Genomic DNA, 26267 nt, shown 5'->3' with positions numbered 1-26267 from the left:
TAGAATCTGCTCCGTGATTGTTCAGGTGGAAAGTGCTTGTGGTGGATTTGGAAGGAGTTGGTCCCGAGTCTCCAGGTTCGGAAATATGCCTCGAATAACATTATAGACCAGATGTTAGAATGTGAGCGATGTTCTCGACTTGTGTGCCCTGTGCAGCAAGGGCTATAGTTGCCACGTCAAGGCTCCTTAATGTAGGGGCCACTGTATCAACAGATGAACTGGTTGAATAAGGAATGGTGATTGCGGGTTCGTTTTTATTGGCAAGTTAGATTGGTGTGATATGGTGAATCTCTTGAGCAGTTGTTGAAAATAAGATTTCCCTTAATTATGTTAATGTGATTTGTCTTCGTAAATAAATGTTAAAATCTCAGTTTTTCAGGTTAAGCGTTCATTGATTAATAGTACCTGTGTAGAGTAAAATGGAGACGTGACGTCAGGTGTGCCGTTCAGTGCGATGACGTCACGTCTCCTAGGGTACTTAAGGGATACCCCGTGACGTAAGCGGGGTCACTTTGGGAACGGGTAGAGTAAGCAGGGTGAAGAGGGAACCAGGGGTAGAGAGAGGGATCGAGTGGTGAGTCTGGGGAGAAGCCGGTGGTAGCCGTAGAGGTGCTTCTCTCTCCGCTCGGTGGAGTCGGCAGAGTCCACGATCCGACACGAGAGAGAGACCGGAGCTAGCCGGCAGGGACCCGGACTCAGAGTAGGACCCCTAGCCCCTGGGAGTTGTGTACCCTGCTGTGTAATATTGTAACAGCTTTAATAAACCCTGGCGAAAGCCCTTAACTTACCTCCGTCTACGAGTACGTCCGTCGGAACTTCTCTACACCTGTATGGGGGTCAGCACTATGATGAATTAGCGACACGTCGATGTAACGGATTGTGCGGATTACATTGCCATATGAAATGCTCCATTGATGGAGTCTAAAATGCAGAGGTGGGACAAAGTCATTGTTATGCAAGTCCAAGTCGAGTCGCAAGTCATCAAATTCATGACTCGAGTCTGACTCGAGTCCAAGTCACATGACTCGAGTCCACATCTCATAGGTGGGACAAAGTCATTGTTATGCAAGTCCAAGTCGAGTCGCAAGTCATCAAATTCATGACTCGAGTCTGACTCGAGTCCAAGTCACATGACTCGAGTCCACACCTCTGCTAAAATGTTGAGAGATGTTCTCTGCAATTGACTTTAGTGTTAACAAAATGTAGGATGACGTCACTCCAAATTCGTTTGAATGACGTCACTCGGCAGCCGCTAGAGTGACGTCACATTGCGGGGCGGGAAGACGCGGAACTTGCGGGGTCGCCAGTGTGTCCGCGAAGACGATCACAGATCGGAGTTGTTGTTGTCATTGTAACCCTGTGAGGTGCCGGGGGACGGCGGGGTGAGGGACGAGAGGTTGCTGGAGCGGGAAATAGAGGAGGAGACCCGTGGACTGCAGTGGCGAGCAGCAGGAGCAGCAGGAGGAGGAGGAGCAGGAGAGGCCGCGAGCGGTGAGAGACGCGCGCAGGACCCGGGCGGGTGGCGCCTCCTGGACCCGACCGCAGCTTCCGGGTTCCCGTGCGCCGCGTGGCGCTCGATCTCATGGGCGCACACGGAAGCCACTTTTATCATGAACATCGCCTTTTGCCCACCAGCAGTAGGCAACTAATTTGAGTAGGTTGTGTGCAAGAAGCTGGATGGATTGGTAGCGTCGTAAGATCGGTATAGGTGGCGGCAGCGGTGGCGTCTTGGGGGGAGGGGGGCTTCATCCAGCGGTGGATTTATCATGGCTGATGATGAGGATGACTTAAAGTCAGTGGCCCTTAAAAGCAAGAGGGCACAAGAGATTGAAGATGTAACGACTGACAATATCCACCACAAATGTACAATGCGAGAGAGTGGCACAGTGGTGGTCACCCCTTGTGCCTCAACAGCGACTCGAGGCGTTTCTCTGGGTTCCATTCCCGACTGGGTCACCACCTTTCAGTGCAGCGTTTGGAGGTTCTCCCCCCCCCCCCCCGTTCTGAATCAGATTCCTCCAGATTATCCGGTTTCCTCGCATAGCTAAAATAAATAAGTAATATTTTAATATACTTTTTTTAAACACGCTTTAATGAAATGTACCCTACCCGTAATGGCAGAACTCCACGACTCCAGGAAGTGGCCCCGAGGCTTGTCATCAGTATGACATAAGTATACCAAGTTTGCAGTCGATACCACATTGGGAAGTGGCTTAAAATTGAGTTACAAGATTTGAGGATACGACAACAACAGACAGTTAAATAATAATTTAGAAAACCAAAGTGCAACCGGAATTGTCCAAAGCATGACATTCCTGATTTCCTGAAAATGACTCAATTGGCATTTCACATCGCAACATTGCTCCTTACTACTTGGCAGGATGCTCTTGAAAAAGTCTTGAGACTCGGTGAGGCTTTGCTGGGTAAACAATCGTAAGTAAAAAAAAACGTGATGCCTAAAAACAGGACGGGGAAAACAGTGTAGCTGTGCGTGATGCCTTTGATGGATCTTCACAATGAGGGCCTGTTGTGAGGTCCGGTCCGTTATATGCGGGCAAGTGAACAATGCAAACGCGAGACAATGACGGCAATTCATATCCCAGCAATGGCAGAGGACGGGTTTATCTACCGCCGGATTCTTTGAAAGAAGGTCACTCGTTGCGTTGATAATGCCTTTGGCAATGCCTGACGGGGCGGTGATCTGAGACAAAGTGTTTGCTGCTTTCTTCTCGGTATCGGACAAATCTGTGCGGCGACCGCGGAACAATCGGGAGGTCCAGAGTTAACTCCTTCGCAGGTGCCACGCAGTACGTGTTTCATAAACAAAGCAAGCGGCTCTGCAGCAGCAGGAATGTTCGTGTCTCCCCTAATACTGGGGCTTTTGTTTGGGGCGTGGAGAAGTGCGGTGTGAGTGTACCGGCAGAGTCTTAAGGGGGGGGATCCCAGACCCTGTTGCATCATTTCTTCGCTAAAACGATGCAGTCTGAGTCAATGTGACTCATTGTGGCAGCACCGTCAATCGGTACCCTTTGTCTAAAAAAGCAGGTGAGGGGAACGTTTAAAATAAGCGTCTCTCTTTCACCGACACCTGAGTCATAAATCCCACAGCTAAAGTCTCTGCACGGTATACCAGAGGTTCTGCGTAGCCGCTTATTTGTATGGTAAGCGCACAAGCCACGAACATCTCATTGCTGACGCACACGGAATGTGGTGGGCATCGTGTCACCGCGCCGATAACTCCGTATGCTTTTGTTGGTTTCAGCAGGGACAATGGCCCAAACTGCATCACCTGCGACGGCGGCATGAGCCGCTGGCACCCAAAGAAGTGGTTGAGCTCATCAGTCGCCCGACGCTCGCTGGCCGTGACCCGTAATGACACCGAGGCCCGGCCTGTGGCTCTGCGCTGCCAGTAACGGCTCCAACACCACATGCAGCAGCACCCCCGGCCGACATTCATGGCGTCTCCGAAGTCCCGAGCGGCACCCAGCGAGGTTCCCGCAGGGAAACTGTGCGTGCACTACGTGCTGGTACGTCACAAGGTCAATGGCTTCGGGAGCTTGGTCGCCATCAACTCGGTGCTGCCAACGGGACAGGTGCTGCACATCGCCCCGGAGGCGCAGGTAACGTGCATGCCTCTCAGCTCGTTACCCCCCAAGATAAAGATGGCGATAACGAGGACGGTTGCTCGCCCCCCCTCAGGGTCCAGCACCACCGTCACCCTCATCAGCCCCATCGTTGTCGTCGGCTATCGTGGTGCCGCCGCTGCCGTTCACCCCGATGGTACAGGTGGGCTTGTGCATACTCGATCTCTGAGCACCGGTGATTTTATCGACGTGGCCCAAGCGGAAGACTCGTGCTCAGGCCAACACCTGCACACTTCGGCGACCTCTGTGCTGGCATGGTTGAAAGCCTCACGGCAAACTGCCCCTGCAGATCGGCCGGGCAGCGAGGGTGGCACAGTGCCACCGCTCCCCGACAGTACTACCCCTGCTGGCTGCGCCGCTGGCCGCTCTGTGGCTACGCCTACGGTGGCCTCCTTGGGAAGTTACAGTATCAAGGCCGTGGCGAGTTCCACCATGGTTACGTCTACAGGCATCGCCAACGACAACGGCGTGAAGATTCCCGTGGCCGTTGTGCATCGCGGTGCCGACAAAAATGCTCCCGCGCGGCCTCCATTGCCTCGCCCCGGCGGTGGTGCCATCCCAGCATGCGACATTACTGCCACCGCATTGCGGGAGGTCACAGTCACAAGGGTTGCAAACCCCGGGCCCTCTCCAGCGGCGAGCACCAAGGGGCTAGGCACCCTGATCGTGTGCGATAACTGGGCCTGCGTCATGCTGACCGAGAGGAGAGACGTGGGTGGAGACACCGTTACTCATGGGCGGCGCCCAATGGCTGACTTTTCTTCCAACATCGCCGTAGCCGGCGATGATGCCGCATCAGAGGCGAGCGAGACCTCGGAGCGACTCGGTGCTATCGATCTCGGCGCTGGACGGCTCTGCAACTCTGCCGGTGTGGGAGTTTGGCACGAGCACGGGAACTCTGCTAGGGTTCTTGTTCATGGTTCCAGGGTCCGAGGCTCGCGAGGTTCGCGAGATTTACCGGCGGACAAGGTGAAGACGGCGCCTTTGATGGGAGCGTGCCGTGCAAGCGGTGCCGGTGGGGAGGAGGAGGTGGAGGTTCCGTGTGAGGAGCGAATGTTGCTCATACCGCCGGACAGGTGGTTGCTCACAGACCACAAGGTAATGTTGCTGTGGAACTTCAGCAGAGAAATATCGCTGAACCACTGGTCCAAGAAGCAAGGGCTGTTTACCCATGCGAGTGGCTCGGAGTGGCAATTTGTGTGGGGCGTGTGTGTTTACGGTGTATGTATGTTTACAGTGCTTGTTTGGCTATGTGTGAGTGGCATCGTGGGGAATTCAGGCAGTGCATCCTTCAACAAACTATCTCGGCCATACAACCCATAACACCTGGACCTATCCCGTGACCTGTCAAAGTTTACAACATTTAACATGGCCTCAATGTGCACTACTGCCTGGCATAAGTGCCGTGGTGATATCGCTGCCACTTGTTTGTGTGGGGAGCAGTAGTGCAGTGGTTTGCATGCTGTGCTACAATGTGGTGACCATATTCGATTCTCGCTCGTGACCATCAGTGACCAACATCCCACACTTACAATTAGTACGGTTGGCTACGTACAGTGCAAAATAACTTCAACGTGCATACATAGTGACAATGATTTGAACTGGTCCTGGTGCTCCTCCAGGTTGACTGCTTCAAAAGAGTACCTGGTGCAATGTATAGAAATTGTAAAAACATCAGCAGTGAACATTGCTATGGGGAGACAAAGGTGGCCGGTGCAAGCCACACCACACCCCAGGTGCCATTTTTGGCCTTCATAGGGGCTTGCTAACAGCATCTTCCCCATGATTCTGACCTGCTATAGGGGGGGCTCTTTGTTGTGTGGTGGTTCCAGGTGCCCCGCGTGATTAAGCCTCCACCGGAGGGCGTCGTGCTGGTTCCGGCCTCGCAATTGCAGACACCCGGCGCCGCTGAGCGAGCCCTGCTGGCGCGTGCAGGCATCGCCACAGACGTGCGCGTGTACCTCCTGCCCGTGCTGCACGGGAGATCCGGGTCACGCGGCTCCCTGTGTGCCTCGTCGGTCCCGCGTGTTCCCACCACCCCGGCGCGTCCTCGCCTCACCCCCCACCGTGCCTGGCATCGACCACAACCCCAAGAGGTGAATTTTCAAGAAGTGGTCGGGTTATGGAGGGAGCAGTGGAAATCTTGAGGGAGTGGCTGAAATATGGAGGGAGTGGTTGGGTTGTGGAGGGAGTGGTTTTTAGATCTTGAGTGAAGAGCGGTAGTGTAATGGTTAGCGTGCTGCGCAATAAACCCGGTAACCCGGGTTCGATTCCAGCTCATGGTCAACACCAGTGACAATTATCTGAACAGGTCTTGGGCCTCCCCTAGGTCAACTCGGCCTCAACTGATTACCTGGTGCAGGGTGTAAACAACGCCACTCGGGAGACAAAGGCTAGGCACCCACCCCCTCGTGCTCGCTAACAGCACTTTCTCGTACAGTCTGCAAAGGCTGTGATTTAGATCTGGATGGAGTGTTTGGGTTGTGGAGGGAGCCGTTAGGATCTGGAGAGAGTGGTTGAGTTGTATATCCATGTGGTTCATCCTCTGGTGCAAGTGGAACCGCGTGTTCGTATTTGCCTCCAGGTTGCTGAGCGCCGTTCAACACGACTGCAGAAACGCTCCCCGCGAGGCGCGGCACTCCCGTCCCTGCAGCACCAACCGTGTCGCAAGCGGCGCTTGGTGCCGTTGGTCGACGTGGCTTCCCTCGGGACGGTGCCACCGTGGCCACGCAGCCATGGTGACGGTGCCAGCCAAGAGACGTGCGAGGCTAGCGAAGGGTCGCCGTGTGGCAGCGATGACATCATTTTCTCCTCCGGAGATAATGGCGCGTGCAACGGCATGGATTGGACAAACGAGGTTTCCTGGGAGGGGGATGTGGGGGAGTCTGGTGGGGAGGCCGGTTCGGCCCCAGATCCCCCCCCCACAGAGATGGCCACCTCGCCGGCCGGTCACCACGACGACGCGGAGCGACGTGACCGCCTGTCATTGCTGCGGTTTGCCCTGAGGGAGAAACAAGAGGCTGTCGAGGAGGCCCTGACTTCATCTCGACTACACTACTAACCCCTATCCTCCCCCACCCTTGCCCCTCAATCTGCTAATGATCTAGCGAGCTACTGAATGAACCCCAGGGAGCTTTGCTTTAATAACTTATTATTTTGTTATCTCCCATGTGGAGAGTCATTGTTGTTAGTTTGCATGCAAAGTGGAGAAAGCGAGGTGATACATCTTTCGATTTAAAGCTTTCGTGACTGCAGGGATTCATATTCTTGGTTCTTTCGGTAAAGTCACGTAGAAGGGAAATAATAAAATAATAATAAAAACATTCTTATGTAAAAAAAAAACATTTATTTTTATTTTATTATTTCCCTTCTATGTGACTTTACAAAAAAAACCAAGAATATGTGATACATCTTCTGAACCGATGCTGATTCTCATCTACCTACGATCATATCACCCGGAATGCACCACCAGATGCCATTAGATCTCGCAACTTAAGCAGGTTTCAGTGGATTGTGTGAATGCATGGGTAGTGTGAAATTAGATTTCAATCTACAGTGGAACCTCGGTATACAACCGCTTTGGAATAAGTCGAATTTGTTATACGTCGTGTTTTTTCGAGAGAAAAAATGTCTTGGGATACGATGTCTTGCTTGGGATACGACGCGTTTGCTAGAACTTGCACGACTGAAACAAAGCGAGAGGGGTGGGGGACGTGGGGGAGAGGGGCGGGGGGCGTGGGGGGCTGCCCCCATGGAGGGTGGATCCCCGGGTCGAGGCGCGCGCGATGTGGGGTTGAGGCACGCCACGTGACCAGCGCAGCTGGCAGCAGCGCGGTCACGTGGCTTCTGTATGCATTTGAGTAATTAGTTTCTATATTACTAAATTGTATACAACCCCATTAATGTATAATATGCCATATAAAACATCATTTCTTTTCCTCTGGAACGGATTATTTCCTTTCCCTTTATTTCTTATGGGAAAAATTCGTTTGGTATACGTCATTTTCGGTATAAGTCCTCCTACCTTCTGGAACGAATTAACGACGTGTACCGAGGTTCCACTGTAAATTTAAAAGTGCATACCTCCAGTGGCTTCCTAATATCGGAAGAGCGTTTCAGATGGCCGCAGAAGCTCATCTGAAAGCGCGCGATGCAGTGGTGGTCTTTGTTCAGTGGCTCGCCAAAAGCCGCTGAGAGGATGACCAGAGTTCGCGTGATGATGGTTTATGCTCCTTGACGAGATCAGCGAGGTGTTGTGGTTCATCTGTGGCAAGCGCTTTGTCATGAGTGCGACCTTATGTAATTCGTTCAGCAACCGGAACTTGCAATCCAAATGTCCCCGGTTAGATTCCACGTGATTGGTTAACAGAAATTGTGATTTGTTAACACACATTGTGATTGGTTAACAGAAATTGTGATTTGTTAACGGAAATGTTCCCCGTGTCCTGACTTTTGGGCCCCCCTGCTGTATATGACATGATATTTGCTGCCCAATAACTTGTTTTAATGTATCTTTGATTATCCACATGAAATAATCAAATCCAGAGGTATTGAACATGTTCTATTATATTATCAATCACCTCTAAGTATGCTGCATTTCAATATTGTCGAGTTTCTACTGCTTGTGCCTCTTGAATCGACAATAATGTACAGAAAATCGCCCATTGTGGGGGTGACGTTTTTAAAGATAGCCACAATCCGTGATCTGCAAACTCAAATGGGAAAACTAGGGTTTGGTTCATGGTTTGTAATACGACACCCCCAACTCCTTTTGTTTTGTGTTCCCCTATATCAACCCAAACATTAAAGAGAACGTATTTTTTATTTACATTTTTTTTTATAGTCTTAAATATAATTAATACAGTAAATGTATAGAATGAATACAATGTATGTCGTGTACAAAACTCTCCGCGTATCACGGGCGGCTGAACCTGACTGCCTCCTCACTGAAGGCTGGGGACACCATGTTACCTGGAACCCGCGATGGGCCGCTTGGAAGACAAGATGTCGAAAAGATGGAGCGTGGGTTCTTGTGCGGCAGCATCGTTGCGTGCGGTGACGATGCAGTGACAGGAATCTCGCGGCGGTCAACCGCGAATGGTCCAGTCACAGGGCCATGAACGGCGAACTGTACCTAGATTATCTTTGCGGGAATCTGCAAAACTGCGATAACTAAACCCGCGAGAGGGTTTGCTGCACAGCAATACCCTCATGTATGTCTCTCCCTTTTACGTCCTTTTGCAAATACGTCGTCATTTCATTAATACCACGACCTGATTTGCGTCGCCTCAACCCACACGGCGCTTACAGCATCCGTCCTTTCTCATATCCGTTACCTCCACCTACCCCTGCACACAAACCACTTTGTGTCGTGCATAAAGAAATGTACTGTCTAGTACAATATATTATTTATGGATTGTATTTTGGTGATTTTGAAAAATTACTTTAATTTGTCGTTTAGATATTCGTCGCACATTTCAGGAAGGCATCCCCGACGTAAACCAGGTATTGCTGTACATGAAACAATGTTAAGTATGTTGAACTTCTTTCGCACCTTACGTAGCCAACTGTGCAAATCGGTTCTATTCTGTATGGTCCATTCTGGTTGCAGGGTGCGTTTGGTGGGCACAGCACGTGCAACTAAACATCGCGTGCTATTCGTTGCCGTTTGCTTTTCAGCAAAGTATTTAACACATTCAACATATCCTAAATTATGGACATGGAAAAGCCATTATTTAATATGTTGCCGACAATTGAGGATATACTAAAAACTTTTAAACTTTATTGCCTAAAAATTAAATGTAAAAAAATATCAAATATAGCAACAAATATGCCATCCCCTTGGTGTGCGCAAGTAATTGCAGGGCTGCACCTCTACCTCCTTTATGTTAGAACAGTCAATGCAATTCTATACTTATTCGAAAAATAATTCGTGTAATAGTTAAGACGAAGAGGTCATCACGACCACTCCAAGTGATACAACCGAACCGTGCTATCTATCGCTTCATTCTGCCAGATCTTGCAGCTCGAAAGCAGTCTACTGCCTAAAGATGCGGTGACCAAACATACACCCGGAGGTCGCTGTTGTGAGGGCCCTTCTGCCAGCAGTGGCAACGCCGCACCTTCACCGATGTTTACCCCGAGTCTGGCGCTGTGGACCTGGCGGTGATTCCTTTATTGCTCTGGGGACGTCGGTAAACAATCTGGTGTCTCTCCCGCTCAGCATTGACTATCAAAGGCAATTGTGCCACCCTCTTCATCTGGTTATGAGCTCAAGTAAATTCCACTTGCTCCAACGACAGCATAATATATCCCACCTGAGCGGCATGCTCTTAATGTGCATGCAGCCCCAGGGGCAGCGAGGTGAAATGGAACAATAAATGCCCAGCAGCACAGTGCCTACGACACCTGCACCAGACGGCATTTGGTGTCGTGAACATACCAGACAACAAGCAACAGCATAAATGGGTAGACCATAGTATTTCGTCAACGTGGTTATAAGTGTGCGAGTGTTACAAATCACAGTGCCCCCCCCCCCCCCCCGACGCCTTCAAACTAAACCGAAAGTCTTACATGCACACCGTGACGTCGAGGGCTGGGCTCCCCAAAGCGCGGGGCTCGGGCGATCGCCCCGATTCGCCGTGCTCCAGGAACGGTTCTGTGTGTTGAGAGGTGACACTTGGCTCCGTGTATCCCCGCTCCACCGGTCCCCGATTACCAGAGCGCGGCCACCAGGTGGCGCAGCGCTCCACGGGGCCGAGGGGTGCAAGAGAGTCCAGCAAGCGTGGTGGTGTTTCATTCAGACGCTGTCTTCCCGACAGACCTGGTCTTCACCTGAGGACGGCTGCTTGCGTTGTGACCGAAACGTCGTGAGAATTATTTTATTATGTTTTATTTTTATTACTTCCCTTCTACGTGACTTTACCGAAAGAACCAAGAAGAAGAGTCCAGTGCGTTGGCCGAGTGGAAGGACCCAGGAGGGAGACGGGATCCCGTCATCCAAATGTGTTACAACTCGCCGCTTCCTTTTGTTTTTACAAACATCTGACGAAAAAACAACACTCGTCCTCGACTGCGAGAGTGTCGTTCATCTCCCAATGCTCGTTGAACGGAATGCGCACCTCCGATGAGCACGGTTGATTATGTACGGTGCAAAAGAAGTTATACATACATCATCATTGCATCCGCACAAATGGAACATTAAAAGCCCTCCATTGTGCGACTGCTCATCCAGAACAGACCGTGCAACGTGACGACGCAATGCGCGACCCGCAAATACGAAGGAGACATCACAGCGATGCACTCCCCAAGACTCCACCATCGCCGTCAAGATATCCATAGCAGCCGTGGTCACTCCACTGCTGGATGAAGGGCTTCGACCCCCAAGACGCTGCCACATCTCACGATCCTGCGATGTAACAATCCGCCCTGCAATGGCGCGCGGGTCGACACAGCCACCACCATCGCCAATAAGAAATCGCCGTCATCATTTGAATCGTGAAATCTACAGCCGTAGACGACATTGTGTGTATTGTATAGACAATATGCGTCCACATTGTATGCAAGTACTGTCAGGTAGCTTGGTAATCCGCACACACATCCGCTGGAGTGTGTTTGTGCCACGAACCCGGCCACCTGAGTTCTATTGCCGGGCGTGACCCTGAAGCGGTATTGCATGAGGACCTGGAACGGTGCGTACGCATCATTAGCACTGGGAAGACAACGGCGGTCGGGCGTGGTATTGATGACACTAACCCCTCTCGTGCTCGGTCCACGCTTTTAACAAGTGTTCGCAAAACAGACACTTGACCCACCAAGTCTGTTGTAGGCTGGGCTTTGTGCTTTTGTACGCGTGCACAAACTCGTGTTGACCGGCGGCAGTTTAGTCCGACCCGCGCCCCTCCGTGGCCCCATTCGTCACTCTCCACTCATCACTCCTCACCGCGACTCCGGCTGGGTGAGTGAATGAATCACGCGGATGAATAAACGAGAGAATGAGGGGGGTGGGGTTGGGGTGGTGGGGGGTCCGTGTCCATTGTGCGACGACCAAGGTCAAGTCCAGACACGCGGGCCACTCCCCCCATCTCTTCATCTTTCTTCATCACCCCATCTTATCTCTCTCAATCTCTTCCATCTCCACATCTTCATCCGTGTTCCCCATCTCCCAAATATGATCAGTGTTCTTCCATCACCATATTTCTGCATCTTCCCCACCGCCCATCTCTTTCGATCTCCCCCAACTTTCCCTCCATCTCCCTCAATCTTTAATCCCATCTCCCTTCGTCTCCTCTCCACCTCCCCCCATTTCCCCCATCTACATCTCCCCTACAATTCCCCCAATCTCCCATCTTACTCCCCCTCCCCCCATACCCCAGCCCAGACAATGGGCACGGGGGGAGGCGCGGGTCGTGATGGGCGCATGCGCACTGCGGCGGGGAGCGGGGGGGGGGAGGAGGGGAGGGGGGCGGGGTCGGAGTATAAAAGTCCGGGGGGCACGTGGGTGGCGGTCACTCAGTGTGATGTGCGCTGTGCCGACATCACTCAAACGCGCACACCGAGACAACTTATCTAGGCCGACACACTGAGCGAGACACAGACAGAAACGTATATACAAGTAGACAGACACGTCCCCGATTAAACACCCATTTACAAACATTTCGAGACACAGACTCACACCCAGTCCATATACAACCCCATTAAGTGACCCACTGACTCGCTCACCCACTCATCCATTAAGTCACCAACTCCGTGACCCCGGCGGTGGCCCTGCTCCCTCCTCCCGTCGGCTTCACCCCCCAGCACCGCGGGGTCCTTGGTCGCGCGGCGGGGCCGTCATGGAGACGGTGCCGAGCTCCGTGCGGGACGCGTCGGGTCGGAGCGGAGCGCCCGTGCAGGTGAGGGCTCGTGACCTCGTCACCCTCCACGCTCACCCTGCCCCTCTCTCGCATCTCTCACGCATGCCTCGACTCCTGACCGCCCTTCCCCTCGTCCTCTATCCCGAAACCTGCGATCCGTGGCATCGCAGCGGTCACTGTGACCCCGATCCGTGCGGTCGCCGGGGTCATCTCAGCATTGCGCGGTCGCCTCCCAGCAGCGAGGGTTTTACTACATCCAAAGTGTCCGTGCGAGTTTGTGCGAGTCGACTTCTGAGTGCGAGTGCGGGAGTGGCGGTAGCGTCGTGGCCAGCGCGCTCCGCTACGAACCGGGCGACCCGAGATCGCTTTCCGCTCACGGCCAACATCGGTGACGAATATCTTAATTGGTCCTGAGCCTCCCCTAAGTCGACTGAGCCTCAAATGAGTACCTGGTATGGTGTGTGAACATCGCCACTCGGGAGACAAAGGCGGCCGGGCGTGGCGCTGGCCACCCCCCCCCCCCCTCGTGTGCCATACCGGCCTTCGTAGGTGCTCGCAAACGGCACTTGCCCAAAAAGTCTGCTTTTTCATCTGGCTACGCGAGTTTGATTCCCGCTGCTTCTACACCGCGGGCACCAACAGTCTACATGGTTACACTCTACATATGGTTACAGTCTACATGGCTACACAGATAATCGTTGTTCGTTGTGTCCGTGTGTGTATTCGGGGAGCATGTGTTCAGGAGGTGGGTGTCTTCAGAATTTGTGTGCGGGGAGCGGTGGCGAATTTGTTGGCGCGCCGCGCAGCAAACCCCCCCCGCCCCCCCCCCCCGCCGTACACAAACTGACCCGGTCCTGGGCTTCGACTCATCCACATATTTAATTAAGATCTGGTGCACGCAAACATCAGCACTGGAGAGACAAAGGCGACCGGGCGTGGTGATGGCCACAACAAGCCCTGCGTGGACCGTGCCGTGAATTGTGCCCGCTCGCAGCACTTGCGGTGCAGGCGACAGCGGAGTAGAGACGGGGGAGCGGAAGGCGGGAAGGGAGACAGCCTCTTGAGTGGGGCAGGATGACGGCTCCCTCCCCCCCTCCCCTCAACCCTCTCCCCACTTCTCTCTCCCTCCTCGCATCTCTCGCGGCGCGGGAAGACGGCGGCGGGGTTATGAGCACGCGAGATGCGCTGAGTAGCGAGTGAGCGGTGAGCTGAGTGATGAGTGAGTGGTGTGCTGAGTGAGCGGTGTGCTGAGTGACGAGTGAGCGGTGTGCTGAGTGACGAGTGAGCGGTGTGCTGAGTGAGCGGTGTGCTGAGTGATGAGTGAGTGGTGTGCTGACTGAGCGGTGTGCTGAGTGGTGAGTGAGCGGTGTGCTGAGTGAGCGGTGTGCTGAGTGGTGAGTGAGTGGTGTGCTGACTGAGCGGTGTGCTGAGTGGTGAGTGAGTGGTGTGCTGAGTGAGCGGTGTGCTGAGTGGTGAGTGAGTGGTGTGCTGACTGAGCGGTGTGCTGAGTGGTGAGTGAGCGGTGTGCTGAGTGAGCGGTGTGCTGAGTGGTGAATGAGTGGTGTGCTGACTGAGCGGTGTGCTGAGTGGTGAGTGAGTGGTGTGCTGAGTGAGCGGAGTGGTGAGTGAGCGGTGTACTGAGTGACGAGTGAGCGGTGTGCTGAGTGACGAGTGAGCGGTGTGCTGAGTGAGCGGTGTGCTGAGTGAGTGGTGTGCTGAGTGAGCGGTGTGCTGAGTGACGAGTGAGCGGTGTGCTGAGTGACGAGTGAGTGGTGTGACGAGTGAGCGGTGTGCTGAGTGGCGAGTGAGCGGTGTGCTGAGTGACGAGTGAGCGGTTTGCTGAGTGAGCGGTGTGCTGAGTGACGAGTGAGCGGTGTGCTGAGTGAGCGGTGTGCTGAGTGATGAGTGAGCGGTGTGCTGAGTGAGCGGTGTGCTGAGTGACGAGTGAGCGGTGTGCTGAGTGACGAGTGAGCGGTGTGCTGAGTGAGCGGTGTGCTGAGTGACGAGTGAGCGGTGTGCTGAGTGAGCGGTGTGCTGAGTGATGAGTGAGCGGTGTGCTGAGTGAGCGGTGTGCTGAGTGGTGAGTGAGCGGTGTGCTGAGTGATGAGTGAGCGGTGTGCTGAGTGAGCAGTGTGCTGAGTGGCGAGTGAGCGGTGTGCTGAGTGACGAGTGAGCGGTGTGCTGAGTGGTGAGTGAGCGGTGTGCTGAGTGGTGAGTGAGTGGTGTGCTGACTGAGCGGTGTGGTGAGTGAGCGGTGTGCTGAGTGACGAGTGAGCGGTGTGCTGAGTGACGAGTGAGCGGTGTGCTGAGTGAGCGGTGTGCTGAGTGGTGTGCTGAGTGAGCGGTGTGCTGAGTGACGAGTGAGCGGTGTGCTGAGTGACGAGTGAGCGGTGTGCTCAGTGGCGAGTGAGCGGTGTGCTGAGTGACGAGTGAGCGGTGTGCTGAGTGAGCGGTGTGCTGAGTGACGAGTGAGCGGTGTGCTGAGTGACGAGTGAGCGGTGTGCTGAGTGAGCGGTGTGCTGAGTGAGCGGTGTGCTGAGTGAGCGGTGTGCTGAGTGACGAGTGAGCGGTGTGCTGAGTGACGAGTGAGCGGTGTGCTGAGTGAGCGGTGTGCTGAGTGACGAGTGAGCGGTGTGCTGAGTGAGCGGTGTGCTGAGTGATGAGTGAGCGGTGTGCTGAGTGAGCGGTGTGCTGAGTGACGAGTGAGCGGTGTGCTGAGTGACGAGTGAGCGGTGTGCTGAGTGAGCGGTGTGCTGAGTGAGCGGTGTGCTGAGTGATGAGTGAGCGGTGTGCTGAGTGAGCGGTGTGCTGAGTGGTGAGTGAGCGGTGTGCTGAGTGATGAGTGAGCGGTGTGCTGAGTGAGCGGTGTGCTGAGTGACGAGTGAGCGGTGTGCTGAGTGACGAGTGAGCGGTGTGCTGAGTGAGCGGTGTGCTGAGTGAGCGGTGTGCTGAGTGATGAGTGAGCGGTGTGCTGAGTGAGCGGTGTGCTGAGTGGCGAGTGAGCGGTGTGCTGAGTGACGAGTGAGCGGTGTGCTGAGTGGTGAGTGAGCGGTGTGCTGAGTGGTGAGTGAGTGGTGTGCTGACTGAGCGGTGTGGTGAGTGAGCGGTGTGCTGAGTGACGAGTGAGCGGTGTGACGAGTGAGCGGTGTGCTGAGTGAGCGGTGTGCTGAGTGGTGTGCTGAGTGAGCGGTGTGCTGAGTGACGAGTGAGCGGTGTGCTGAGTGACGAGTGAGCGGTGTGCTGAGTGCTGAGTGAGCGGTGTGCTGAGTGACGAGTGAGCGGTGTGCTGAGTGAGCGGTGTGCTGAGTGACGAGTGAGCGGTGTGCTGAGTGACGAGTGAGCGGTGTGCTGAGTGAGCGGTGTGCTGAGTGATGAGTGAGCGGTGTGCTGAGTGAGCGGTGTGCTGAGTGGCGAGTGAGCGGTGTGCTGAGTGACGAGTGAGCGGTGTGCTGAGTGGTGAGTGAGCGGTGTGCTGAGTGGTGAGTGAGTGGTGTGCTGACTGAGCGGTGTGGTGAGTGAGCGGTGTGCTGAGTGACGAGTGAGCGGTGTGACGAGTGAGCGGTGTGCTGAGTGAGCGGTGTGCTGAGTGGTGTGCTGAGTGAGCGGTGTGCTGAGTGACGAGTGAGCGGTGTGCTGAGTGACGAGTGAGCGGTGTGCTGAGTGAGCGGTGTGCTGAGTGACGAGTGAGCGGTGTGCTGAGTGACGAGTGAGCGGTGTGCTGAGTGAGCGGTGTGCTGAGTGATGAGTGAGCGGTGTGCTGAGTGAGCGGTGTGCTGAGTGGTGAGTGAGCGGTGTGCTGAGTGATGAGTGAGCGGTGTGCTGAGTGAGCGGTGTGCTGAGTGGCGAGTGAGCGGTGTGCTGAGTGACGAGTGAGCGGTGTGCTGAGTGGTGAGTGAGCGGTGTGCTGAGTGGTGAGTGAGTGGTGTGCTGACTGAGCGGTGTGGTGAGTGAGCGGTGTGCTGAGTGACGAGTGAGCGGTGTGCTGAGTGACGAGTGAGCGGTGTGCTGAGTGAGCGGTGTGCTGAGTGGTGTGCTGAGTGAGCGGTGTGCTGAGTGACGAGGGAGCGGTGTGCTGAGTGACGAGTGAGCGGTGTGCTCAGTGGCGAGTGAGCGGTGTGCTGAGTGACGAGTGAGCGGTGTGCTGAGTGAGCGGTGTGCTGAGTGACGAGTGAGCGGTGTGCTGAGTGACGAGTGAGCGGTGTGCTGAGTGAGCGGTGTGCTGAGTGATGAGTGAGCGGTGTGCTGAGTGAGCGGTGTGCTGAGTGAGCGGTGTGCTGAGTGACGAGTGAGCGGTGTGCTGAGTGACGAGTGAGCGGTGTGCTGAGTGAGCGGTGTGCTGAGTGACGAGTGAGCGGTGTGCTGAGTGAGCGGTGTGCTGAGTGATGAGTGAGCGGTGTGCTGAGTGAGCGGTGTGCTGAGTGACGAGTGAGCGGTGTGCTGAGTGACGAGTGAGCGGTGTGCTGAGTGAGCGGTGTGCTGAGTGAGCGGTGTGCTGAGTGATGAGTGAGCGGTGTGCTGAGTGAGCGGTGTGCTGAGTGAGCGGTGTGCTGAGTGATGAGTGAGCGGTGTGCTGAGTGAGCGGTGTGCTGAGTGATGAGTGAGCGGTGTGCTGAGTGAGCGGTGTGCTGAGTGGCGAGTGAGCGGTGTGCTGAGTGACGAGTGAGCGGTGTGCTGAGTGACGAGTGAGCGGTGTGCTGAGTGGTGAGTGAGTGGTGAGTGAGTGGTGTGCTGACTGAGCGGTGTGGTGAGTGAGCGGTGTGCTGAGTGACGAGTGAGCGGTGTGACGAGTGAGCGGTGTGCTGAGTGACGAGTGAGCGGTGTGCTGAGTGAGCGGTGTGCTGAGTGACGAGTGAGCGGTGTGCTGAGTGACGAGTGAGCGGTGTGCTGAGTGAGCGGTGTGCTGAGTGATGAGTGAGCGGTGTGCTGAGTGAGCGGTGTGCTGAGTGAGCGGTGTGCTGAGTGAGCGGTGTGCTGAGTGACGAGTGAGCGGTGTGCTGAGTGACGAGTGAGCGGTGTGCTGAGTGAGCGGTGTGCTGAGTGACGAGTGAGCGGTGTGCTGAGTGAGCGGTGTGCTGAGTGATGAGTGAGCGGTGTGCTGAGTGAGCGGTGTGCTGAGTGACGAGTGAGCGGTGTGCTGAGTGACGAGTGAGCGGTGTGCTGAGTGAGCGGTGTGCTGAGTGAGCGGTGTGCTGAGTGATGAGTGAGCGGTGTGCTGAGTGAGCGGTGTGCTGAGTGGTGAGTGAGCGGTGTGCTGAGTGATGAGTGAGCGGTGTGCTGAGTGAGCAGTGTGCTGAGTGGCGAGTGAGCGGTGTGCTGAGTGACGAGTGAGCGGTGTGCTGAGTGGTGAGTGAGCGGTGTGCTGAGTGGTGAGTGAGTGGTGTGCTGACTGAGCGGTGTGGTGAGTGAGCGGTGTGCTGAGTGACGAGTGAGCGGTGTGACGAGTGAGCGGTGTGCTGAGTGAGCGGTGTGCTGAGTGGTGTGCTGAGTGAGCGGTGTGCTGAGTGACGAGTGAGCGGTGTGCTGAGTGACGAGTGAGCGGTGTGCTGAGTGACGAGTGAGCGGTGTGCTCAGTGGCGAGTGAGCGGTGTGCTGAGTGACGAGTGAGCGGTGTGCTGAGTGAGCGGTGTGCTGAGTGATGAGTGAGCGGTGTGCTGAGTGAGCGGTGTGCTGAGTGATGAGTGAGCGGTGTGCTGAGTGAGCGGTGTGCTGAGTGGCGAGTGTGCTGAGTGACGAGTGAGCGGTGTGCTGAGTGGTGAGTGAGCGGTGTGCTGAGTGGTGAGTGAGCGGTGTGCTGAGTGAGCGGTGTGCTGAGTGGCGAGTGAGCGGTGTGCTGAGTGGCGAGTGAGCGGTGTGCTGAGTGGCGAGTGTGCTGAGTGACGAGTGAGCGGTGTGCTGAGTGGTGAGTGAGCGGTGTGCTGAGTGAGCGGTGTGCTGAGTGGCGAGTGAGCGGTGTGCTGAGTGGCGAGTGAGCGGTGTGCTGAGTGGTGAGTGAGCGGTGTGCTGAGTGGTGAGTGAGCGGTGTGCTGAGTGAGCGGTGTGCTGAGTGGCGAGTGAGCGGTGTGCTGAGTGAGCGGTGTGCTGAATGACGAGTGAGCGATGTGCTGAGTGGCGAGTGAGCGGTGTGCTGAGTGGCGAGTGAGCGGTGTGCTGAGTGGCGAGTGAGCGGTGTGCTGAGTGACGAGTGAGCGGTGTGCTGAGTGAGCGGTGTGCTGAATGACGAGTGAGCGATGTGCTGAGTGACGAGTGAGCGGTGTGCTGAGTGGCGAGTGAGCGGTGTGCTGAGTGGCGAGTGAGCGGTGTGCTGAGTGGCGAGTGAGCGGTGTGCTGAGTGAGCGGTGTGCTGAATGACGAGTGAGCGATGTGCTGAGTGACGAGTGAGCGGTGTGCTGAGTGGCGAGTGAGCGGTGTGCTGAGTGGCGAGTGAGCGGTGTGCTGAGTGACGAGTGAGCGGTGTGCTGAGTGACGAGTGAGCGGTGTGCTGAGTGGCGAGAGAGCGGTGTGCTGAGTGGCGAGTGAGCGGTGTGCTGAGTGACGAGTGAGCGGTGTGCTGAGTGAGCGGTGTGCTGAGTGCTGAGTGAGCGGTGTGCTGAGTGACGAGTGAGCGGTGTGCTGAGTGACGAGTGAGCGGTGTGCTGAGTGGTGAGTGAGCGGTGTGCTGAGTGGTGAGTGAGCGGTGTGCTGAGTGAGCGGTGTGCTGAGTGGTGTGTGAGCGGTGTGCTGAGTGACGAGTGAGCGGTGTGCTGAGTGGTGAGTGAGCGGTGTGCTGAGTGGTGAGTGAGCGGTGTACTGAGTGGTGTGTGAGCGGTGTGCTGAGTGAGCGGTGTGCTGAGTGGTGAGTGAGCGGTGTGCTGAGTGACGAGTGAGCGGTGTGCTGAGTGACGAGTGAGCGGTGTGCTGAGTGGTGAGTGAGCGGTGTGCTGAGTGGTGAGTGAGCGGTGTGCTGAGTGAGCGGTGTGCTGAGTGGTGTGTGAGCGGTGTGCTGAGTGACGAGTGAGCGGTGTGCTGAGTGGTGAGTGAGCGGTGTGCTGAGTGGTGAGTGAGCGGTGTACTGAGTGGTGTGTGAGCGGTGTGCTGAGTGAGCGGTGTGCTGAGTGGTGAGTGAGCGGTGTGCTGAGTGACGAGTGAGCGGTGTGCTGAGTGGTGAGTGAGCGGTGCGCTGAGTGGTGAGTGAGCGGTGTGCTGAGTGAGCGGTGTGCTGAGTGGTGTGTGAGCGGTGTGCTGAGTGACGAGTGAGCGGTGTGCTGAGTGGTGAGTGAGCGGTGTGCTGAGTGGTGAGTGAGCGGTGTGCTGAGTGGTGAGTGAGCGGTGCGCTGAGTGGTGAGTGAGCGGTGTGATGAGTGATGCGGTAGTGTAGTGGTCAGCGCGTTGCGCTACAAACCCGGCAACCCGGGTTCGGTTCCCGCTCACGGCCAACACCGGTGACGATTCTCTGAATCGGTTCGGATCATCCCTGAGGTCGACTCGGTCTTAGATGAGTAGCTGGTGCGGTGTGTAAACATCGCCACTGGGGAGACAAAGGCGATCGGGCGTGGTGGCTGTCCATCCATCCCCTCGCGTGACGGCCTTCATAGGTGCTCGCTAACGCCCCTTGCCCCAACAGTCTGTTAAGGCTAATATTAGATGAGGTGAAGTGATGAGGTGTGATGTGTGAATGATGGATTAATGTGGTGATAGGGAAGTGATGTGGTGACTGTGTGCGTGATGGGATGAGTGATGCACGATGCGAGTGATGTCAGGATGTGATTGTCTGTGTTTGCGAGGGCGTGTGAATGTCTTGACTTTGTGTACATTTGCGTGTATGTATATATAACTGCCTGTGGGGAGTGGTGGCGCAGTGGTTAGCACACTGCAATACGAACCCGGCAACCCGAGTTCGATTCCCACTCATTGATAACAGCTATCTAAGCTGGTCTTGGGCGTCCCCTAGGTCGACTCAGCCATAAATGAGTACCTGGTCCGGAAAACAAACAGCACTGGGGAGACAAAGGCGGGCAGGCGTGGTGCTGTCCCCTCCCCGTCCGTACGCCTTAATCGACGCTCACAGCACGGGGGGATCTTCGTCTTGGTGCGAGTGTACAGCCAGGGACGCGCCCCTCTGTCTCGCTCACTCCTGGTCAAGCCAAGGATCCAGGGCCGCGCGTCGTGGGGGGCAGGGAGGCCCCGCGGGTGTGGTGGTGGTGGTGGGGGGGGAGCGCGATGGGAGACGCGATAAATAGAGATGATATCATCGCGCCGGGTGACGTCAACTCGCGATGGGACCTGGAGGGGGGGGGGGAGGTGTTGCTAAGCGAATGGCAGGGGGGCCGGATCCCAGGAATGAGCGACAGCCTTAAGAACACCTGTGTGTGGATCTCTGCGTACCTTGTGAGTGCTTGTGTGAGTGCTTGTGTGTGTGGATCTCTGCGTACCTTGTGAGTGCTTGTGTGAGTGCTTGTGTGTGTGGAGCGGTAGTGCGGTGGTCAGTGCACTGCAGCCAACCGAGTTTGGTTCCCGCTCACAGCAACCAACATTGGTGAATATTTGAAGGTTTCAGCAATGACGCTTCCAAAGGAAGGGAATGCCATACGCCATATGAGCAGTGCCAGAGAAGAAGCAACCTCCCACCAAGTAAGGGTTGACTGGTGGCTTTGACGGAAACCCTTGGGTTTTGGAGTGGAGAGTGCACGGAGGGGAGTAGCGACATGGCAGGGGAGAGGCAGGAGAGCACATGGAGGGTAGGGAAGTACAATTTGAGTATGGAGGGGAATAGAGTGAGATTACAGGATCTTGCAGATGATGCATGATGTTGAAATTGATCCGAGACTGGATTTGGGAGCTAATAGGGATTGGCATATTGGGGAGATGGGTCATGTTTATTGGTGCGAATGGGAAGTCATAGATCAGGGCGTTTCAGAAGATGAATTAAAGTGTCGATGAAGGCATGGATATTGGTCTGCAAAAGATGGAGCAAGGAATTGGTGGATGTGGGAGATGTTGTGCAGATGGAGATGAGAGAACCTGCACTCTTCAGAGATGTGAGAGGCAAAAACGAACTCTGGACCAATAATGACCGTCTTTTGCACCATACTTAGCCAACCTTGCTAATCAGAGGTGCGGGGGGAATGACAACAAACTAATTGAGGGGGAGAGTCAGTGGCGTCTCATGATGCAGAGCTTGGTGTCATTTTCCAAGCTCCAGTTGATTGTAAAAACCAATGGGCAACCTCATGGGACACCGGGGCAGAGAGATTGCTGCAAAAAGGACAGCACTTCAATGAAGGCATAGCAGCAGTTTGAGAATTAAGTGCTGAACTAGGAGATGCGTACATAGTTATGGAGACGCGTAAGGAGGCTGCAGTGGCCAACAGTGTTGAAAGCAACAACGAGCTTAATGAGAACTGGGAGTCAGAGGGGCAAGCGGTCAGAAGAGAGGTAATTTACCACCTAGGAGAGCAGTTTAAGGTGAATGAACTTTCAATAATCCAAATTGGACTGGGTTGTAAGAACATGGAAAAATAGATGTTCAGTGGGGCGTGAAAATATAAATCTTCCCGAGGGGTTCTCCAAGGGAGGTTGGTGATTGGACAATGATCCTGTGGAAATGTTGGGTTTCACGTGGCTTTATTGGTGAAGGGAACGACTAAAGGAACTCCCTGTGATGTTGGGTCCTTCTTCTGTCCTCTCAGCCTAATGTCCCTGGTCGCCCGTGTCCCCCCATGGCCTCCGCCTCTCCGTGGTTCCACAGAGCCCCCCCCGCCTCCTGCTGCTGCTCTCCGTGTCGCTGGGCCTGTGCGCCGCAGCGGGCGCCGCACCCGAGACGCTGTGCGGCGCCGAGCTGGTGGACGCGCTGCAGTTCGTGTGCGGCCCAAGGGGCTTCCACTTCTGTGAGTACCTGGGGCACGGGTCCCTCTGGAAAGGGGTCCCCCTGTGCTCGCAGGAATCTCTGTGTGCATGCAGGGGTCTCCATGTGTGTGTGTGGGGATTCCCGAGTGTAAGGATCTCCAAGTGTGTGTGTGTGTGGGGATTCCCGAGTGTAAGGATCTCCAAGTGTGTGTGTGTGTGGGGATTCCCGAGTGTAAGGATCTCCATGTGTGTCCCAAACCATCGAGCTAATGAGGCAGACCGTCCCACTCAAACGTCAAAGTGCTCAAATTCGCATTAAGGATTTACAGCCCTGAGTCAGTGGTGGGAATTCCGCATTCCTATGACAGGGGTGAGTCTCTATATGGGACTCCCCCAAAAAAGGGGTACTCATTTTATGGACCCCCAGAAGCATGATGGGCTAAATCAACCCCCAACCCGGATATGGACTCGCAACCTTCCTATTGAGAACCACTCGCTCTACCGCTGAGCCCCTTGGCTGCCTTCCCCACCAGGCGTGTATCTGATAAATGATTAAATAGAAACCAAGAAAATTCTAAAAAATCACGTTATAATATATGTTTAGGTCAGTCCAATGAATAGGACAAGAAACGGTATGTATGTTGAACTTATTTTGCACTGTACGTAGCCAACCGTGCTAATTAGAGGTACAGGTGAAGGACAACAAACTAAACAAGAAAAAGCAGTTCTAAATAAATTAGTTTTCAATCTCGATTTAAAAGTGCATAGTTCCAGTCACTTCCTAATATCGGAAGGACGAGCATTCCAGACGGCCATAGAAGCGCATCTGAAAGCTCGCGATGCAATGACTGTCTTTGTTCAATGGCTCGCCAAAAGTCGCTGGGAGGATGACTGGAGTTCGCGTGATGGTGTATGCTCCTTGACGATATCAGCAAGGTATTGTGGTTCATTTGTGGAAAGCGCTTTGTATGTAATTAGTGCAACATTAAAATGTATTCGTTCGGCAACCGGAAACTAATCCAGCTCAGCGAGCACTGGGTGGACATGATCAGATCTTGCAGTACCAGTCACGACACGTGTCAAGGAGTTTTGTACATGCTGCAGATTGGTAATATTTTGGCCAGACATCCCTTAAGAGTAGTGAGTTGCAATAATTGAGCCTTGTCCATACGATGCTACACACCACCGTATAACGACTCAATAGTGGTCGAATGTGTCGTAGAGCCCTGATATGAAAATTGTAGGAGCTCACTATTTTGCACATGGTGATTAAACAGCATTCTGGTCGAGTATGGTACAGAATCGGTCAGGAAACAAAAATAGTTGATTCTTGAATTAAAACGTGAATGGCGGCAGTTTCTACAGCCTCATGCTTTAGGCCTCAACAGAATGGTGACCCTACAGGAGGCCTTGTGGTCCCTTCCCATATCAAGCTTCAACTAATTTACACGACCTCCCTGGGATCAAGTGCCTTCCTTGCAAGTGAGCCTTGAAACCATGACCAGGTTTGCATAAAAACAACTTCAGTCATAAATGTTCATCAATTTTACATGAAATGTTTAGATTGGAAAGTAAACCCACGCTGTTTTATGCAACCTGGCCCAGATACATATTCCCAGGCGACTCCCTTGCGCTACTCGGGGACTGTTGCTTCAACAGAGCAAGTATGAGGGTCAGGGTGAGAGTAAAGGACCGGGTCAGATCTGCAACTGTAGCCCTGATCCCAACCGGCTCCCTAAGCCCAACGCAGTAACCCCCCCACCCCCCGGACCCCACCCCCCGGACCCCACCCCCCGGACCCCACCCCCCGGACCCCACGAGCAGTGTCTCACGGCCATCGCCGCCTCCGCCTGTTCCCAGTGAAGCAGAACGGGCAGAAGAGCGGAGGTGGAGGGGGTGGAGGCGGAGGAGGAGGCGGCCGGAGAGTGCAGCGTGGCATCGTGGAGGAGTGCTGCTTCCGTCGATGCACACTGCGCTTGCTCGAGTCCTACTGCGCCGACTCCAGCAAACTCGAGCGCGACTACTCGGGCATCAAAATCGCGTCACTCAAGCGCCTAATTCGGGTGAGACCCTCCACCAGATGGCTCACTTGGTGTCGTGGGCAGCGGTGAATTCGCTCCGCCCTAGTACAGAGTTATAAATAATGTTTCGTGTTTCTGTAACATAATTTAAATATGAACCGTTTCAGAAGTAATTTGTCAGTCAACTTTCATAACAGGAAATTGATTTTATTTCATTGATTTACTGAGCCCCTCCACTCTCCCCTCTTCTTTTTACCACTCTCCCCTACTCCTCTCTCCACTTCTCCCCGCTTTCCCCGGCTCCTCTCTCCCCTCCTCCACCCTCCCCTCCTCCTCTCTTTCCCTACTCCTCTCTCCCCTCCTTCTCTTCCTTCCTCTTTCCCCTCCTCCTCCTCCTCTCCCATAGAAATCCAAGGGCTCCGTGCCCGGGAAGGAGGAGTCCGGGACGCGGCAGAGCAAGAAATCCTGGCAGCGGCGTCAGGAGCAAGGTCAAGGGCAGGGTCAAGGTCAGGGTCGTGGGCGAGGTCGGGGTCGGGGCCGCACCGAGCGGAGACTCAGGAAAGCGGCGAGGCTGCGTCCTCTCGACCCTACGAGCCCAACGCCACCCTGAGTGTGCACGGGGGGCCCAGGACCCAGGGGCCCAGAGCGGAGCGGCCTGTGGACCCCGCGCTTCCCATGGAGCCCCTGTGGAGCCCAGTGGGAACCCGTGGGACGCCGAACCCCCGGTGGCCGAGGGGCGGCTTCACGGTTACGCGACACGGGCCGTATTTGACCATCCCAGTGAATTCTGTGAATTCTGCTGTTATTGTCGTTATCGTCGCTACTGCTATTACTATTGTCGTAGACGGACGCGGTGACGAGCACCACCACCCTGTGCTACTCGCCCCGCATGGGAATTGAACCCTGACCCTTGGTCACAGAGGCAAGTGGAGCTGAACTTCAGCCTCCAGGGAGGTGGAGGTTCCCCGAAAGGCTCATCCTCCTCTCATCACGGGCCTGGCCGATCCCTCCACGCTGCGCATTACCGACCGGGGCCCCGCACTGCTTCGTGGACTCGTCGTGTGTGCTCACCGCTGTAGGACGCTCGTCTCTATAAGGCGCATCGTATGGGTGTATATGCAGCTGTTAGTTCCTTGTATATACAGTACGTAATTACGTGTGCGTTGTGCGTGTGGACTGATGGCACTTTGAGCGCGTGGCGCACACTCGTGGCGTGCGTCCCGCCACCTGTAGACCCTTTACAAGAGCACTAAATGCACCGCGCCCCAAGAGGGACGGACAGGGGCCTTCTCGGGGATTCACGCCAATCGCGCCGCCGCCCACTGCGGCCACGACCTTGCGTGGCCTCCGTGCCCCTCCCACTTCACGGAACCTGGGGGGCAGGACGCGGCACTGCGCGCTCGGTGGCACGGGACTCGACTCGAGTGTGGAGTCTCTCGGAGATGAAGAAACTTGAAAGGGCGCTGGCGACCCCACTGACCCCACCCCGACCACCGCAACTCTCCCCACTAACCCCAAATGACCCCACCTAACCCCAACATCACCCCCTGAGTGCACCAGTAGTGTCTGGCAAGCTGGTCTCGTATTTAAATACGGTGGTGTGAAAACGTATGTAAGCTTATACACGCCGTTGTCTGTGGAGGTTAGCAACAGCATGTTTTATTATCTGTGCATGACAGCTGCAGAGATTCATCTTCTTGGTTCTTTCGGTAAAGTCATGTAGAAGGGAAAAAATAAAATAAAAAAAATAAAACATAATAAAATATGTTATTATGTTTTATAATAAAATAATAAAAATAATAAAAATAAAACATAAAAAAATATTTTATTATAATAAAATATTTTGTTTTATTTTTATTATTTTATTATTTCCCTTCTACGTGACTTTACCGAAAGAACCAAGAAGATGAATCCCTGCAGTCACG

The 26267-nt window shown here is 54.6% G+C and overlaps 2 protein-coding genes across 7 annotated transcripts; both read left to right on the top strand.

Annotated features, from left to right (window-relative positions):
* The first annotated feature begins 1256 nt into the window (after positions 1 to 1256).
* LOC144720436 (uncharacterized) lies at positions 1257 to 7349 on the top strand. 6 transcript variants are annotated; one of them, XM_078597232.1, is made up of 4 exons: positions 1257 to 1491; positions 3263 to 4742; positions 5447 to 5740; positions 6229 to 7349. In XM_078597232.1, the coding sequence occupies exons 2-4, from the start codon at positions 3429 to 3431 to the stop codon at positions 6703 to 6705; spliced, it is 2085 nt and encodes a 694-aa protein (XP_078453358.1). In that variant the 5' UTR covers positions 1257 to 1491; positions 3263 to 3428; the 3' UTR covers positions 6706 to 7349. The 6 variants fall into 6 exon arrangements, with proteins under 6 accessions (XP_078453358.1, XP_078453360.1, XP_078453359.1 ...); XM_078597234.1 differs by lacking the exon at positions 1257 to 1491 and adding an exon at positions 1498 to 1654; XM_078597233.1 differs by lacking the exon at positions 1257 to 1491 and adding an exon at positions 1498 to 1981.
* A 5129-nt stretch (positions 7350 to 12478) lies between these two features.
* IGF1 (insulin like growth factor 1) lies at positions 12479 to 25988 on the top strand. Its single transcript, XM_078597273.1, has 4 exons — positions 12479 to 12538; positions 22224 to 22362; positions 24146 to 24384; positions 24749 to 25988. Exons 1-4 carry the CDS (start codon positions 12479 to 12481, stop codon positions 24950 to 24952), a joined length of 642 nt encoding a protein of 213 aa, XP_078453399.1. The 3' UTR covers positions 24953 to 25988.
* The last annotated feature ends 279 nt before the right edge of the window (positions 25989 to 26267 follow it).

Source organism: Lampetra planeri, chromosome 8 (assembly GCF_965212315.1).
Source record: "Lampetra planeri chromosome 8, kcLamPlan1.2.h2, whole genome shotgun sequence".
NCBI classification, from domain to species: Eukaryota; Metazoa; Chordata; class Hyperoartia; order Petromyzontiformes; family Petromyzontidae; genus Lampetra; species Lampetra planeri.
The sequence above is the reverse complement of the archived record's forward strand: the minus strand, read 5'-3'. Positions and strand labels throughout refer to the sequence as shown.

What these genes read in the sequence shown, in the direction of transcription:
- LOC144720436 (XM_078597232.1), top strand. Translation starts at nt 3,429, where the DNA reads ATGCAGCAGCACCCCCGGCCGACATTCATGGCGTCTCCGAAGTCCCGA. An exon ending in GGTTGCTCACAGACCACAAG is followed by an intron (nt 4,743 to 5,446) that starts GTAATGTTGCTG and finishes GACCTGCTATAG; the next exon opens with GGGGGGCTCTTTGTTGTGTG. An exon ending in ATCGACCACAACCCCAAGAG is followed by an intron (nt 5,741 to 6,228) that starts GTGAATTTTCAA and finishes ATTTGCCTCCAG; the next exon opens with GTTGCTGAGCGCCGTTCAAC.
- IGF1 (XM_078597273.1), top strand. Translation starts at nt 12,479, where the DNA reads ATGGAGACGGTGCCGAGCTCCGTGCGGGACGCGTCGGGTCGGAGCGGA. An exon ending in GGAGCGGAGCGCCCGTGCAG is followed by an intron (nt 12,539 to 22,223) that starts GTGAGGGCTCGT and finishes GTGGTTCCACAG; the next exon opens with AGCCCCCCCCGCCTCCTGCT. An exon ending in CCCAAGGGGCTTCCACTTCT is followed by an intron (nt 22,363 to 24,145) that starts GTGAGTACCTGG and finishes CCCCACGAGCAG; the next exon opens with TGTCTCACGGCCATCGCCGC.